Here is a 17,394-nt window from a genome sequence, read left to right on the forward strand (position 1 = left end):
TTTAAATGACTTATGATTTATAAGGCCTACTTTTCTCCCCTTCTTCAGTCTCTTGCCATATTGGCTTCTTGCTGCACTTTGAACACCTAAATTAATGCACTGGAACATGATACCCCTTCGCCTGGAATACACTGTTCCCAGAAATGCAACAGCTTTCTCTCTTACTGCAATGTCACCTTTTCTAGTCTTCCATGTGCATCTTATCTAAAATAATAAAATTTCCCTTGATACTCATAACTGACTTTTCCTGCTTCATTTTTCCAGTAATACTTATTACTACCTATCATACTTATTAACCTCATATCTTAACAAAATGTAAGCTAGTAATTTTTGTGCCAAAAAATATTTGCTGATTAAATGAATAAAGTGAAACACTAAATTTTTGTTTAGTTATGGTCATTCAATTCATGTGAAATACCATAAATTTCCACAGACCTTATTTTATGAATTTATTTCATTTCTGTCTGCCTTTCCCAACAGGATATAAATTCAATGAGGGCTAAAATGTGTTTTTTTCATAGTTATGTTTCCTGAGCCTAGAAGAGTGCTTGATAAGTAGTAGATTCTAAAAACTATTTGATGAGTATTAATAAATAAAAGGATGAATGTGATCAGGTCAAACCTGATTTTGAAATCTAGATTTTGTGAGGTTGAGTCAAGTTATTCACTATTTGTGGCGGGGTGCTGTCAAGCCAGTAGCCGACATTGTGGCCATTCACATGCTGGTTCACATTGGATTCGGACAATTGGTAAAGAAACAACGGAGCCAAAAACTGGTGGGCCATCATCTTTAATCCTAGCTTGCACCTGGTGGGCAAGTAAAAACACACATTGGGCTCCAAAACCCACTCATTCAGTGCTCACAAAGCCACTGACTCATCCGAGTTTCCTAGAATCAAAGGTTTTTAGCTCACCAGACTTATTCACCTCTGTTCCCCATCTCCTTCCTTCTCCCTGCACAAACTCTGCATAAACTGATCTCTCACTCAGCACTCCACCACCTTGGCTGCTTCTCCTAGTCTCCTCCACGTGGCCTTTCTCTGCTCTCCTCTCTAATGCTAATCTCAGGAACCGAGAGAGCAAGCTCCCAGTCTGCCCCCATTTTATAGTGTAGAAATCAAAACCTTTAATCCAATATACAAATAAAGAAGTCTCTGATACAAAATCACTTACCTGAGGCATAATGGGATTCCTCATGAGAGTGCACCACCCTACATCAAAAAGGGTGGGAAAGGCTTAGTCTTAAAACTAAGCCTTAGGCTATAAGAAGCCTTCCTGCTTACAGCCTGTCCCCCTACATCCAATGCAAACTATAAGCGAGCAAACATATATATCATTATTTACAAACTTATTTGACCAATAGGTTTCTCAGTTGGTTAGAGCTTCTTCCCAATATGCCAAGGTTACAGGTTCGATCCACAGTCAGAGCACATACAAGAATCAACCAATGAATGAAACAACAAATTAAAGTCTCTTTCTCTCTGTCTCTCTCAAATCAATAAATAAATAAAAAAAATAAAGTGTACTTGAAGGACTTTGACAATTATTTCAGTAGATTTTTAAAATGCTTCACTCTGGCCAGTTAGCTCAGTTGGTTAATGTCGTCTTTGTCCTCCAAGGTTTCAGATTCAAACTTCAGTCAAAGCACATACAAGAAGCAATTAATGAACACATAAATAAGTGAAATAGCAAATTGATGTTTCTTTCTCTCCCTTCCTCTCTCTCTCAAATCAATTAATCAATAAAATTTAAAATGCATCTAAAAATAGCTAAAGTTTAGGCCAAGTGAATTTTGTCTGGCTATTCAAATGTTAGCATATGGGACAGATGACACATATGAGCAGAAGCTTTAAATATGATTGTGAAGTTCAGCCTGGCTCTCAGTCATGAGAACAGTACTTCCAAATTACAAACAACTCCTTCAGCCTAGATACCAAGCAGAGGCACAGCCAATCTGCAGCCTACATGTCACATGAGTCAGAAATAAATCCAGTATTTGGAAAGCACTAAGATTTGAGTGTCTCCTGTTATACAGAATAAGCCAGTGAAAGATAACTAATACATCTCGTCTATTTCAACAAAAGATTAAAACTAACCTGAATAACAGTAGCAGCCTTTTCCCTCTGTTCTTGGATATTCACCATATTTTCTCTTTTTTCTTTCCTTAAAACAGTTTGATTTTTGATGCAGGAATTCTGCTGGGCTCTCAGGAGTCCTGCAGCAGCAGTAGGCAGTTTTGCAGAGAAATGCATCTGTCTACGCACAGTGTATCCACGCCAGTGTGCCTGGATTACCATAGCTGCCATGCTACTGTGAGGAGAAAAGAAAACATTCCTTACTTCCTAGAAATACACAGTTGTAGATAAGAAGTTCTTATAAGCTGTATTTGTAAACCTGGAATACATTAAATATGATTTCAAAATAAGGCATCATCTTTTGTTTATAGTCATAGAAGTAAAGATAGTATGGAAGCTTTCAAATCAGAAGGACAGAAATAGGGCAGTAATTTAGAGAGGGATGTGAGTACAAGGGATTTTTAACTGTTTTAAGAAGGGAGATATTGACTAGATTTTGCATGACACCGAGGAGGAGGATCCAGTAAAGAGAAGGTAAAGTGACTATATAGGAGAGAGGGAACAAATGCAGAAGCCAGTGCTGAGTTGGCAAGAGAGGACCAGGTCCTGTTCACAGTGGAGAGATTAAAGAGGAAGAAGGGCCTCCCCTTCCTGAAAGAGGAAGGACACAACATGTCTTTACTAGCTTTACTTTCCTCCCTGCCAAAAACAAATACTTAAACCATACTCTTACAAAGCCCAGTAATTAATTCTAACATTTTCCAAGCCTACACATTTGTCAATTTCAGGCATTAGATCAACCCATGCCCTACTTTTTCCAGATCCCAGGGGAAACATTAGCTGCCCAGAAACATTAGCACAATTTGAATAACAAGGTACATTAATTAAAAGTGGATTCTCCATGTGCTTAATTACTTAACTTTCCCTAAATGAATGTGCTTCCTTTCCTACACAGATTATTTCAGGAATGTTATCAGAATACAGAGTTTAGTGCAAGTGCTAACTCTTGTTTTACTCTCTCTTGAAATCCCTCAGTTTAGTCTGAAAGTCATATGACAGAAAGGTGATTCCTGCATAATCTCCCTCTCCAGTACTCCCTTGAAACAGTTTTCAATAAATGTAATAATTGCCAAACCAAATGATATTTTCTTCTTCCTTGTAAAAAAAAAAAGTTAAAGACAAAGTAAATTTAAGTTATAAACTCTGCCAGACATGACTTTTTTTTTTCATAGTTGTTTATTTGTGGAAAATTAGAAAGAAATGATGTAAATATCTTCTCCTGTTCTTTGGCATTATTATTATTAGTTGTTATCATCCATACCACCACCCCCTCTACCACCGTCATTATCACCATCATTTCACCTAAAGCCTCTAAGAAGCCTTCTATTTATTCTGCTATGGATAGATAATTCAAGTTAATGGATATAACTGTTGGGCCTAAAATAAACTACTTATACTCCTAGTACTTGAAAAAAAATAATCCTTGATAAAGAGCAAACCACAGGCCCAAAATGGCGTCACTAGTCCTAAAAGTCCATGATACCAAACCCAGATTTAATATCTGATCTAACTGCACATTTAACTTTTCCAGAAATATAACCTTAATCAACCCATCTGGATTTTCTGGTCAAGCACCCATAAAGTAAACTGTCACGTCTGCCCTCTCCAACCCCACATGAAGAAGAGACAATCTGCATAATAACAATCCTTCCGGTCCTTTTCCCCCAAAGAAAAGATGTACAGGCTCACAAATAGTTCTTCTTTTCTTTTCTTAATAGCTCCTTCATCCACCCTCCTTCTTATAAAAACCTTCCATTTTATACAACCCCTACCAATTGATTCCTGAATCACTTAATAAAGCCAAACAGATCTTCAAATTTACTGGGTTGGATTTATTTTTTAACATCATCATCTAACAAATCATTTCTTTCTCGCAGAGTGAACAGAAGTTTGTAAATTTTTCTTTAAGTCAACCTGAACGATCAATTCATTTCTTTATCTTTTGAATAAAAATGAATTAGAATTTTAAAGCTCTATATATTATAGAAACTTTGAATGATAAAAGAATATGAAAAAATAATTGCAATGTATGACTAGTGAACAATGAAGACTTTTAAGATAACACATTTAACCTGAGACAGCATCTCATATTTTATATTTCTCACCAGATACGTACAATTTTACTGACTGTAATTATGAATTTCTTCCACAGCTGGCCAGTCATTGAGTGTGTGGATGCCTCAGCCCAATATTATCAAAATTTCTCAAGGGAGGAAAATTTAGATGAGGGATATTTTCTTCAGTGATTCTAACACTAGGTAGGACAGCTTTCACTATATTGAAAGCAGTGAAGACAGGTAAAGAAGGTTACTTTTGAGCTGCCTGAACATGGTGCTCTCTATGTTGAGAAAAACAACTCCTATTATTACTACATCATCATCACCATCATCATCATCATCATCATCATCATCATCATCATCACCATCATTTTCTTTTTTAGCAAAAATCATCATAATAAAAATGTACTTTGACCAGGCGGTGGCACAGTGGATAGAGCATTGGACTGGGATGCGGAGGACCCAGGTTTGAGACTCCGAGGTCGCCAGCTTGAGCGCGGGCTCATCTGGTTTGAGCAAAAGCCCACCAGCTTGAATCCAAAATCACTGGCTCCAGCAAGGGGTTATCGATCTGTTGAAGGCCCGCGGTCAAGGCATAGATGAGAAAGCGATCAATGAACAGCTAAGGTATTGCAACGAAAAACTAATGATTGATGCTTCTCATCTCTCTCTGTTCCCGTCTGTCTGTCCCTGTCTATCCCTCTCTCTGACTCACTGTCTCTGTAATAAATAAATAAATAAATAAATAAATAAATAAATAAATAAAATTTTTAAAAAAATGTACTTAGCATAAGAACACATGTAAACAACTGACGGTGTGTCTTCCTGAGTCACTCAATGACAAGGTTCAGCAAGTAGGTATATATATATCTTTCCCTTTATTCTTTAGCTCTTTGGTCTCTCAGTGTTTTTCTTCATCCTTCCTTATTTTCATCATTTGGCTATTTTATTTATCCTGAATTAAGAAGTTCTAAACATTGTCTATGTGTGTTTGGAGGTAATGGGGTTCAGGACATATGTGGATGGCATAAAAAATTTAATAGTGCAAAAGCTTTTCTTTAATATGAACTTTTCTCCTTTCTTTCCTTTTGATTTAAACTGGCATCATCCAGCACCCTGACTCACCTGCCTCCTTCTCCCTTGTATTCCACTCCCTTAATCATTAAGCTCTCAGTACAGTGAGGTTCTGGTCCACACCAAATAACCTTAACAAACAAAAGCTCAGGTCTATTGACTAGAGACAGAGTTTCCGTCAGACTAGAGATAATATCTAGGCCTCAGCTGTGTTTCAGCTTCAGGCCCAGAAAAGCCATGGCTGATATCAGGAACAGAAGGACTAATCAACTACACCCTAGTGCCAGCTAATCAGTAGAGCCCATGACCCCAACCATGACCCTAACTCTGTTAGCACATGATTAATAATTTTCCCCCTATATAACCCATTCCCAGAAGCCATAGGGAGCCAAGTCTTTGAGCATTAGCTTACTTGTGTCTCTAGGCACAGTCCACTTCCTAAAAATAAACCTTACTTTTCTTTGCTGCAAACTCCTGTTCCTGTGTTACTGGGCTTTGATGTGCTCAGGCAAATGGACTCCTCCTTTAGTCTGGTAACAAAAATAATTTTCCTCTCATCTTCTAAGTTCTGCTAGCTGGGCTAATAATCAAATTTAACTGGAGAAAATGTCCAAGTTGATTACAATGCCTATTTGGTGGAGACTTAAGATATGAAAGAGGCACTGGGCAGTTGAGGCTTCTATGCTATTCTGGAGCAAAGGAAAAAGGGAGGGGTTTGTGGTTTAGGACTTCAAAGGTCAGGATGGCAATTTACAAAGAAATGAAAAGCAAATGTTTGGCAAATAAATGTTTGCTGGGCCATCTTTAACAATGAGGCAAAGGGAGGACTTTGAACAAATGAGCCTTCTTAGCTCCTCTGTGACACATTAGATTATATCAAGCTAGTTATCTGAGATGATATCTCCCTTCCTAGAGAAGGTTCTTTAACTAAATTCTTTTAAGGAGGTAAATGGGGAGGGCCAAAGGTTCTTTCTGAGTCTTTTGTTCCATAATAATCAACTTAAAATTAATACCCTAAAAGGAATAATTTGGGGTGGCAAAACTTTTGTCTCCTTCACATGCTACTCCAAAATTTGGTATATTGGCATGTTAAATATTTTAATTTGAATAATTTTAGGAAAGGCATGTTCAAGAAAGATTTTTTGACCTTCCCGAGATGCAGGTCATAAAATCCTCATGGGAGAGTTGCTCTCCCAATACTCAGAGAAAAGAAGCATTCTTATCCCAACATGTAGGACAAGAGGGGTATGAATGAACAACCCTTGCTAAATTCCCATTTAGTATCCTTAGCTCTTACCCTTTATTATATCATATTATTCTAAAACTTTTGGTTCTTCATCAAACCTAATATAAAAATGCTACAGTTTAACTCTTTCTTTGGGTCTTCATCTTTTTTTATATGCAAGTTCCTGTGTAGTGTAAAGTTATATTAAATAAATTTGTATGCATTTCTTTCATTAATCTATCTTTTGTTACAGGGACCCCAACTAAAAACCTACAAGGGTAGAAGAAAAAACATTTTTTCCTCCCTAGAGCCAAAGTAATCAATTAAGAGAAAATATAAATTAGAAAATGTTAAAGACCTCTTCAGTAAAATTTTAAAAAATATTAGGCAATACATGTTAATTTCACCATATCACACTTTTTAATATAGCTCCCAGAAAAGAAATTACCATTTACAGTTCAGCCTAGTTATTATAGGAATAGCTGAATTTGGCCATTTTTAATTTTGTTGGTTTGACATTGAGGCCAAAAGTGAAAAGAACAGAAAAAGCTGACACGACAAAGTAAAAACCAATCTTTGCAAGTTCAAAAAAAAAAGAAAAAAATTTTTAAGCCAATCATTTTTCTCTTTAAAGTTTTTAATAGAGGGGGTTTATGTGATTAATCTGAAAGAATGCTGCCCAACCTTAAAGAGTTGTTATGCCAAAAACATTCTAGCACATGGGCCCTGGCTGGTTGGCCTGGTGGTAGAGTGTAGGCCTGGTGTGTGGATGTCCTGGGTTCAATTCCCAGTCAGGGCACACAGAGAAGCACTCATCTGCTTCTCCACCTCTTCCCCCTTTCGCTTTTCTCTCTCTCTCTTTCCCTAGCATTCACGGCTGGTTTGAAGTGAGTTGGCCCAGGGCACTGAGGGTGGCTCCGTGGCCTCAACCTCAGGCACTAAGAAGAGCTCAGATACTGAGCAACTGAGTGGCACCCCAGATGGGCAGAGGATCACCCTCTAGTGGGTTTTCCAGATGGATCCAGTCCAGATGCATGCAGGAGTATGTCTCTGCCTCCCCTCCTCTCACTGAATAAAAAGAAGAAAGAAGAAAGAAAGAAAGAAAGAAAGAAAGAAAGAAAGAAAGAAAGAAAGAAAGAAAGAAAGAAAGAAAGAGAGAAAGAAAGAAAGAGAGAAAGAAAGAAAGAGAGGGGGAAGAAAGATAGAGAGAAAGAAAAAGAGATAAAAAAAGAAAGAAAGAAAGAAAGAAAGAAAGAAAGAAAGAAAGAAAGAAAGAAAGAAAGAAAGAAAGAAAGAAAGAAAAGAGATTACAGCATATGTATTAAAATACTTACATAGATGCTTACCAAATGTTTACTGGATCAATAAGCAAATAATAGCACATGAAAAGGTATATTTTTAAATATTAAATCATCTGATTATTTAGAAGGTATTCTTTATATTACTTTTAGAATAATGTAGTATTTAAATTTTTTATTACAATTTACATTCAATAATATTTTGTATTAATTTCAGGTGTACAGCATAGTGGTTAGACAGTCATAGTTTTGTATTAATTTCAGGTATACAGCATAGTGGTTAGACAGTCATAGTTTTTACAAAGTGTTCCCCTTGATATTTCCAACACCCACCTGGTACTGTAAATAGTGATTAGAGTATTATTGACTATATTTCCTGTGCTGTACTTTATATGCCCATCACCACTCTGTAACTACCAACTTGTTCTTCTCAATCCCTGCACCTTTATCACCCAGTGCCTCAACATTCCTTCCTTCTAGCAACTACCAGTCTGTTCTCTGTTTCTCTTTTGTTTGCTCTTTTATATTGTTCTTTAGATTCCACAAATAAGTAAAATTATGTGATATTTTTCTTTCTCTGACTTATAAAATAATGTAGTATGTTATTTCTCCTTAAAATTTTAATTAGAGATGAGAAGGCAGAAAAGTAATTTTACATTTACTCATTTTAAGTGAACAATGAGTCAATTAAATCAAAACCTGCCATAATTCAATCAAATTAATCTTGATTTTAATTAATAATATGTTCATATCATAAGAACATAATTAAGAGGATTGATATAAAATATAATGATATAAGTCCTTTACTAATTTATTTGATAACACTAAGATTATCTATAAGAAAACACAAATATACAACTGTAAATGAAAAATGATCTATAAGTCTTACATTTTTTCATAATGTTCGATATCTGGGTGATTCCGTGGCTGGTGCTGTGTCATTACTGTTTCCATGAATGGGATTCTTTTGATGGGGAGATCAATTGTCTTGCTGTCATCTCTCTTCTGGACGACTTTTTCCCCCTGATTTCTTTCTTCTGTATCTTCACGTAAGGAGTTGGATAATAGGGAATGACTAGAACCAGACTCCAGCCATTTTTCAGAAATATCTGCTGATTCCAGTTTATGTCTGTTTGAGTGAAGAGTTCTACTTTGCAGTATGCTGTCACTGTCTGTAGGAGCGACATGGTTTTTCTGGGCTTCTGATTCACCTCTTATGGTGATACTTACATCCCCACGTTCATGTGCATGTCGGTATTCATTACTAAGTGTCATTAATTTCTTAAAATAATGGCAGTGATTTTCTGCAGCATCAACGGTGAATATATTTCTGAACAAATAATAAGGATAATTAATAAGATTATATCAGCAAATATTAAAACTTGTAAACGTTCAGAAATTTTCCGTGTGCCTGACATGAACATTAAACTTTTCTATAACATTCATTAAAACTTATTTCTGGTTGTTTAGATAAAAATTAATATCATTTCTAATAAAATTTAAAAATATTTGTTTAGTTAATATAGATATGTTAATCCAAACAGAATGTCTGGAAGTTTTAGAATCATTTTTATTCAAGGTATTTTTGGTACAAATGAATGAGAAAATCCAGGCTTTTACTACCATAAACATAAGAAATCATGGCTGCCTAAATTTGGAGAAGTTATTTATGAAACACAGTTAAAAGTATTTTCTATATTGACACTTGCCATGAAAAATATTTGTATTGGACTTTTAAACAAAGAACTTATATTATGGGAAAGTTTATATTCCCATTTTTCTCTGGAAAAAGAATCCATTCCAAAGAAAATTCAAATATTTTAAGACATAACTGGTTGCAAGTCTTTGGAACAATTGTTGGGTTTCTATATTATTGAGGTTATAGCTTGTATAATTAATCAAACTTTTGGTGTGCCGGATTTGGGCTCTCAGTAGCAAATGTAAAGAACTTGGTACTTAAACGAGCCTTATTCTTGGCTACACTTTATTTATCTTCCTTTATTTCTTTCTGTTTTATTATTTTTAATTTTACTTATTTCAAATATATATTTTCTGACTGTATTTAATATATAGCCACAAACTGCCTTAAACTTATTTTGAAACAATGTAGGATATAAATAAATATATATAAAAATTTTATTCATACAATACAAAATGAAAGTTACATTTCCTAAGATATAGGTAATTAGACACTCCTAATGTTCACAAAGTTATTATTAGATGTTAGCATTGCCTCTTCAGACCTATTTTTGATATTTTGTATTTCATTAATTTTGTCAGCTGACAATGCAGAAAGGTTCAATTCAAATCAGAATATCAAATGTTTGTGTCAAGGTGTTAAAGTTACCACCATTTATGATCATAATTATTCAAAAAAATTTGAAAAATCTAAATTTCAACATGAGAGATGACAAGGGTCACCTTTACATAAAAAAAAACAACAATACACTAACAATACACTATCCTACATATAGAAGAAGATATAACTTTAGATTTGTACAAAGATAAATCTAAATAAACTAAGTATAAATATTTGTTAAAAGTAAACATTATCAATCTATAAAAATTGGGATTATTTTTAAAGCTGTGAAGTTTGTTTTTAATATGAATAAACAATTGTAAACATATTTAAAAAGAAACCATATAGATGAGCATGAAACTATAAACAGCAATATTTTAAGAATATAATTTAATAATTAAGACATTTGAAACACATTATTGTTCCAATTATAATGGAGTATCACTGTAAGTGAAATATAAAACCTTTTTCCTTTTTGTGTTTTCTGGAGCAATGCAAATTTGGAAATGTTATAGAAAATCAATGCAATTCATTCATAATAATGTATTCAAAATTTGGGATGAGAATGGGAAGTTTTCTCTCTTTGATGTTTGATTAGTCCTTTATTCTCAGCTTCTGTCTCCTGAATATGCACACATGTGGACTGCTCTCCTCCACTATGCTCCCATTATATCTTAATAATAAATATGAAATATATGTAAGATACCTTATATAAACATTATCTGTATTATAAAACTTGCCTTGTTTCATTGCAACCATTTAACTCATTTTCTCTTATGTTAATCTGATTGTGTGTTTTGTCTACAATAATTATTGAATACATTTATGATTCATGAATTGAATGACTGAATCTTGTCTGGAAATTACTCTCATGCTTTAGTTTATCTAAAATTTTAACTTTTAAATTAATTTCAAAATAGATATTGATGTATTTCAAACAATAAAAAGATGATACCAGATTTTTTAAAGAAAGAATAATACATTGTTCTAACCCAGCTATACTAATCAGAGTACCCCTTAATTTTATGTATAAAATTCATTGTATCTTTTAATTGTGACAAGGTGAAGATAACAGTCTTACCCTTTTCCAGTAATATATTTTTCAACTAGTAGATTGAATTCTCTAATCTGGGACTGACAAAGTATCAAGAAATGTCCCAGTTCTGGTTGATAGTATTCTTCAATGTGGCTTTCTGAATAAAAGCTCAGCATTTCACCATTGAGGATTCGTAGAGCAGGTAACATTTTAAGCAAAGAATGCCTATTAAAATAGAAAGACTTGAAAAAAACAGTTTATATCTAAAATAACCATATGCTTATTACTCAAACAATATATGCATAAAGTATATCTCAGAAAGTGTCACTGTTCTGTTTAGAAATTGATACTGTTAAATTTGTTTTAAAATGTTATGGTTTCATGTTACATACAAAATAAGTTTTAGAGTTCATTATATTGTATTTAACTATTTTCTCCTAAAGCACAAATGAGAAATTCAAGCAGTTGATAAAGGGCTAGGAATAAATAAAATTTTGCACTATAAGAATAATAATATCAGAAACATTCTTTTAAAAAGAAGATAATGAAAATAATCTTACTAAAAGTTGCTATTTTTTAAAGAAATTGAAGTGAGTTTTGACTGTTTCTTTTAGTGAAATATACTGAGTAGGGCTAACACAAGAGGGATGAGGATTACCCTGTTGTTTATTATCTAAAAAATCCAACATTGTGTTATTTATTCCAAATTGCTAAGGATTACAATAAAAACATCTTCAAGTTATGAGCATAAGTCTGTATCAATTAAAAAAACAAACAAACTAATGCTGTGGAAAATCTGGTCAGACAGCGAGAACTGTCCAGCAAGGACAACTACTTAAAAGTACTACCAAAGCCTTTCACAAGGAGAGTATAGGCCTCTTTTCACAAAGCTATTACTGGTGATCACACAGGCAAAATGGATATCTTGAATAAAAAACTCCTTAATTAAAAACTAACAGTTTTTATAAAGAAAATTACAAAACTCTGACAAAAGGTATCAAAGAAGACTAATTAAATAAATGGAAAGATGTCCCAGGAAATTATGTTCATATAAAAGAAGAGTCAATATTGTCAAGAAGTCAGTTCTTCCGATTTGATCTATAGATTCAAAACAATAATAATCAAAATAACAACAAGATATTTTGAGGATATTAATAAACAGATTCTAAAGTTTACATGAAGAAGCAAATGACTGCAAATAATTAACTTAATATTGAAGGAAAAGAACAAAGTTTATAGACTAACACTACCTGACTTCAATATTTACTATTAAGCTATAGTAAACAAGAAAGCATGGTAGTATTGGGAAAAGAATAGATATGGAGATCAATGAAACAAAATAGAGGGCCCAGAAATAGCCGTATATAGTATGAATACAGTCAACTAATCAGTGACAAAGAAGAAAATGCATATGATGGAAAAAAGATAAATGATCCTGGAACAGCTGGACAACCACATGCAAAAGAGAGAGAGAGAGAGAATCTAAACACAGGTCTTAAACTCTTCACAAAAAATTAACAAAAAATATCACAAACCTAAAAGTAAAATGTAAAATAACTAGAAGATAAAATAGGAAAAAGTCTAGATGACTTTAGATATCGTAATAACTTTTTAGATACAACCAAAGACACAGTTCATGAGAGAAATAATTAATAAGCCAAACTTCATTAAAATTCAATATTTCCTCTGAGAAAGACACTGTTAAGAGAATATGATAAGCCATCTTCTGCAGTTAGTTTGGCTATGTGACTAGTTACAGCTAATAGAATATGAGAGCACTGACCACTACCACTTTTTCTTTTCTTTTTTTCTCTTCCTTCTCTCTTCTTTCTTCTTTTCTTCTTTCTCTCTCTCTTTTGTTCTTTCTTTCTTTCTTTCTTTCTTTCTTTTTCTTTCTTTCTTTCATTCATTCTTTCCTTCTCTCTCTTTCTCTCTTTCCCTCTTTCTTTCTTTCATTCATTCTTTCCTTCTCTCTCTCTCTCTCTCTCTTTCTCTCTCTTTCTTTCTTTCTTTCTTTCTTTCTTTCTTTCTTTCTTTCTTTCTTTCTTTCTTTCTTTCTTTCTTTCTTTCTTTCTTTCTTTCTTTCTTCTTTCTTTCTTTTGCCTGAGAGAGAAGCATCAACTCGTAGTTGTGGCACTTTAGTTGTTCATTGATTGCTTCTCATGTATACATTGATGGAGGGGACCCTTTGCTCAAGCCAGCAACCTTGGGCTTAAGGAAGCAACCTTGGGCTTTAAGTCAAGTGACCTTTGAGCTCAAGCCAGCAACCAGGAATCATGTCAATGATCCCACACTCAAGCCAGCAACCCCATGCTTAAACTAGTGAGCTTGAACTCAATCCGAATAAATCTGCACTCAAGCTGGTGACCTTGAGATTTTGAATCTGGGACCTCAGCATCCCAGGTTGATGCTCTATCCACTGTGCCCCCACTGGTCAAACACTGCCACTTTTGAGGGCAGTGTGATTAAATGTCAGCTGTGCTTTCCCTGTGGTCTTGTCCCCTCTCATCCACCACAATCTACTACTTAAAATAGTATTTTACATTGAAATTACATTACACAGAGTTTCAAAGTGGAAAAAAGCATGAGTTTCTGAGTATCCTTAGATTAGTTTAGCTGAACTTCCATCAGATATAATGTAAACAAAAATAAACTCCTATCGTATTAAGCCGAATAGATTTTTGTTTGTTGTATTGCATAACCTAATGAATACATCCTATGAGGAAGGAACCATTATTATACCCATTTTATAGATTAAAAACCTCAGAGATAGCAAGATTAAGTAACTTGGGCAAGACAGACAACAATGGGTGAACCAGAGACACACCTAAACAGTTTACTTAAAAAGTTTATACATGTATCTAATATGGTATATAGTCCCTCTCCATGACAACAGGATAAAGGAGATTTTCTATTCTAGCATACAGGACATTAGCAATCTGGTAGTAATTCATCATGTGAAACAATACAGCACTGTGTTTAAATTCCAGGCTTCAGAACTCAGAACCCTTCCCTGACACTTATAAGTGCACATATCACAAGGTATCTAAGCTTCAGTAAACGATCTGTAAAATGGGAATGATAATTACAGAACTCAACTCACAGTCGCTGAGAAGTAATGTGCATAGATGTTTAGCTCACTCTCTGACATACTGCTTACGTGTTAGTATTCGATTTCTCATACTTTCCCAATGGCCCGCTTCTTTACACCCGAGTAGACTGGCCTTCTAACAGAGCCTGACTCACGTTTCACACTCCTTCCTTTCTCCGATGTTTCTTACTTCAGAAGTGCTTTTTTCTTTTCTTTTAACTTAATTTTAAATCTTACCAGAGAGATCTAACTCCTAGTTAGCTCCTATAGGAAAGGCCGTTTTTTCTAGTTGCACTAAATTAAGGTGGTATTTCCAAAATTCTAAAGCATATTTATGCTTATAATAATTATCAGTATTAGGTACTAAAATCGAAGAGTTAAGAGCACAGACTCTGGAACCACACTGCATGGGTTTCCAGCTCTTCAATTGTCAGTTTTGTGAACTTAGGCAAGTTATTTAGCTTTTTTGTGACTCGTTTTCCTTAATTATAACATATTAGTTAATTATTTAATTAAACATACTATAAGAATTAAATGAGAACTGCGCTGGCACAAAGTAGATGTGGTATAAATGTTTTTTGCTATTACTAGTTTTCTTGGTTATAATTTTTTTCTATTCCTAACACAATTATAAATATTTCTTGAAATCTTAGGTTACATTGACTTCTTTTATAATGTCCAGCATATTAGGACACAGATTCCATATAAAATACTTGGAGATTGAGAACCCTTATGTAGTCTGGTTACCCTAGAAATAGAAAATGGTAGCAGCTGTTTATAAAACATATGGGCATTATCCTATTCAATTATCATCACCACCCACTAAGACAGGTACTATCACTATCGTCATTTTACCCGTGAGACATAGAAAAGTTACTTGCTCAGAATCATAGACTATGAAGCAGATTAGAATGTACTTGTTTAAAAGCACAGTGATTTCCAAACTTAGTTGTGTTGAATCACATAAAAAGCTTATTAAAATACATACTGGGCATCATCCCCTGGTTTCTGATTAAGCCGGTCTGGACAGTGTCCAAATTTTCCATTACTAATAGGTTTCCGGGTGATGATGAAGGAGCTGTAGCTGCTCTGGGGCTACACCTCTGGGAACCACTGCACTGGGTTATGCTCTTTCCACTATGCTACATAGTTTAATTGTACATGGAAACATGTTTCTGAAGTAGAAGTTGACAAGTTTCATTCTAAAACTTGTGGATACATAACAGGTTTCCCTAAAAAAAATGTAACATTAGAAATTTATGTAAAAACTGAGCTTTAAAGAAAAGACTTCTGGCAAAAGCAATAACTCAATAGTGATACACAAGTTATCAAAGAGTAGCAAATTATACAGCTGTAAAATGTGTAAATTTTACAAATTATACAGTGTAAAAATGCTGTTTTCTTTAACCAAAAACCAATTAAGAAATACAGAAAACCAATGCAGGGCAAAAGTAGGTTTACAGTTGCAAATATATGCAACAGACTTTATCCTGTATTATTAGTTTTTTAATTATTGTATTATCTACTCTTTTCCAATGGTAAACATACTTTTGTCCACCTTTGCACATCTGAAAAGTGTATTAGATATTTGCAGTGACCTCAGACAAGGGAGGGACAAAGCATATTCCCTAGACACCCTTATCTTGTTCTACAGGTAAATTAGATCAGATATAGAATTATAAATATAACCAGATCGATTCCTCTGAATGATATCTTATATACCTTATGAAGTCATCACGGGAATACCAGGTCAAGACAGAGTCAACTGCTTCTGCCCTAAAAATCACGTTATAAGAATGCTTTTTAAAAATCTTTCATTCTGACTTGTCTATATTTTGTTCAAAAATATTGAATTTCTACTACTTGATCAAATGGATAAGACTAGCTGACTTGTTCCAAATTCTGAGGATCCTAAAACAGATTCTTCCACCTGAATTTTAGTGAATGTTTGCCTTTCCCTACACTTGCATGTTGCCAACTCACTTTGCTATATTAAGTTACAACCTGTCTATTGTTAGCCTTGTTCTGCCATGATGTACCTATGCCCTGACAGGATACAAATGTCAAATGTCTAATAAGTAATGTTAAATCAGTTCACACATGCACGCTTCTAAACGTTAAAAGAAACATGAGTTTAGGCCAGAATATTACCAGAAAATTACAAAGTAGACTGGGATGCAGTTCACCAGGCCCTGAATAAATGAGTAAATATCTGAGATCTGTAAGAGAAAACCATGTAAAAATAAGGGAAGTGAACCAGTGGAAAGCAAAGGGCAGAAGAATCACAGGAACTCACATAGGACTGAAAATAATTCTGGTCAGCCAAAGATGAAAGAATACATATAAGAGGTGTCAGGGGGAATAATCAGAAAATCAGTACCACAGTAGTGAGGCAAAATTAGCGCTAGTCTACAATTTCCTTCAAAGTTTAAAAGTAAGCTTTGAAAGTAATTACAAGTAATTTAGCTACTGCACATCAGAAACAAAATAGATGCCATTTAAAATTTAAAAATTAAGAAATCAACAATATAAAATTTAAATTGTCTAAAATACGTACTACTAAAATAGACCAGTCACAAAAGGAGCAGGAAAATATGACCCAATCAGAAAAAAAATCAAACTAAAAATTAAAAAGAGAATAAATCTAGCAGACAAGAATGTTAAAACAGCATTATAAATATTCTCTGTATGTTTAAGATGATTCAGGAAAACATGAGAATGATTAGGAGAGAAAATGCAAATGTTATAAAAGATGTAAATGAAACTTCTAGAGATGAAAACAACAATATCTGAAACTTGAACTGAAAAAAGTCTGGATGAAATTAATTACATAGTAGATACATGAAAAGAAAATATCAGAAAACCTAAAGACATAGCAATAACTACTAAGAGTGAAATACAGACAGAAGAAAAGTATAATAAATGTAAGAACAGAACAATTGTGACTTCTAGGATATATCAACTGGTGAAATATCTCAGAATATTGGTGAAATTGGAGTCCTAGTAAGACAAAAATTTCCATAATTTAAAGAATCTGTCACTCCATCAATTCCAAGAGTTTCAATTAATTCTAATTAGAGTAAATCTATATAAAATCACACCAAAGCACATCAGTATCAAAATACTGAAAACCACTAATAAAGAGATAATCTTAAAAGTATCCAGAGATAGAGCAACAA

The 17,394-nt window shown here is 33.9% G+C and overlaps 1 protein-coding gene across 6 annotated transcripts in view; it reads right to left on the reverse strand.

The window, feature by feature from the left end:
- Positions 1-17,394, reverse strand: part of LRRIQ1 (leucine rich repeats and IQ motif containing 1) — a 257,738-nt gene that overhangs the window by 157,566 nt on the left and 82,778 nt on the right. For 5 of the 6 annotated variants that reach the window (XM_066368683.1, XM_066368686.1, XM_066368685.1 and 2 more), the window contains exons 15-17: positions 11,170-11,349; positions 8,679-9,119; positions 2,097-2,310 (exon numbers count right to left, since the gene is read on the reverse strand). In XM_066368683.1, the coding sequence (XP_066224780.1) occupies positions 2,097-2,310; positions 8,679-9,119; positions 11,170-11,349 (835 nt within the window). The remainder of the gene's footprint in view (positions 1-2,096; positions 2,311-8,678; positions 9,120-11,169; positions 11,350-17,394) is intronic. The other variant, XM_066368687.1, reaches the window with a different exon arrangement.

This window comes from Saccopteryx leptura, chromosome 2, assembly GCF_036850995.1.
Source record: "Saccopteryx leptura isolate mSacLep1 chromosome 2, mSacLep1_pri_phased_curated, whole genome shotgun sequence".
Lineage (NCBI taxonomy): Eukaryota > Metazoa > Chordata > Mammalia > Chiroptera > Emballonuridae > Saccopteryx > Saccopteryx leptura.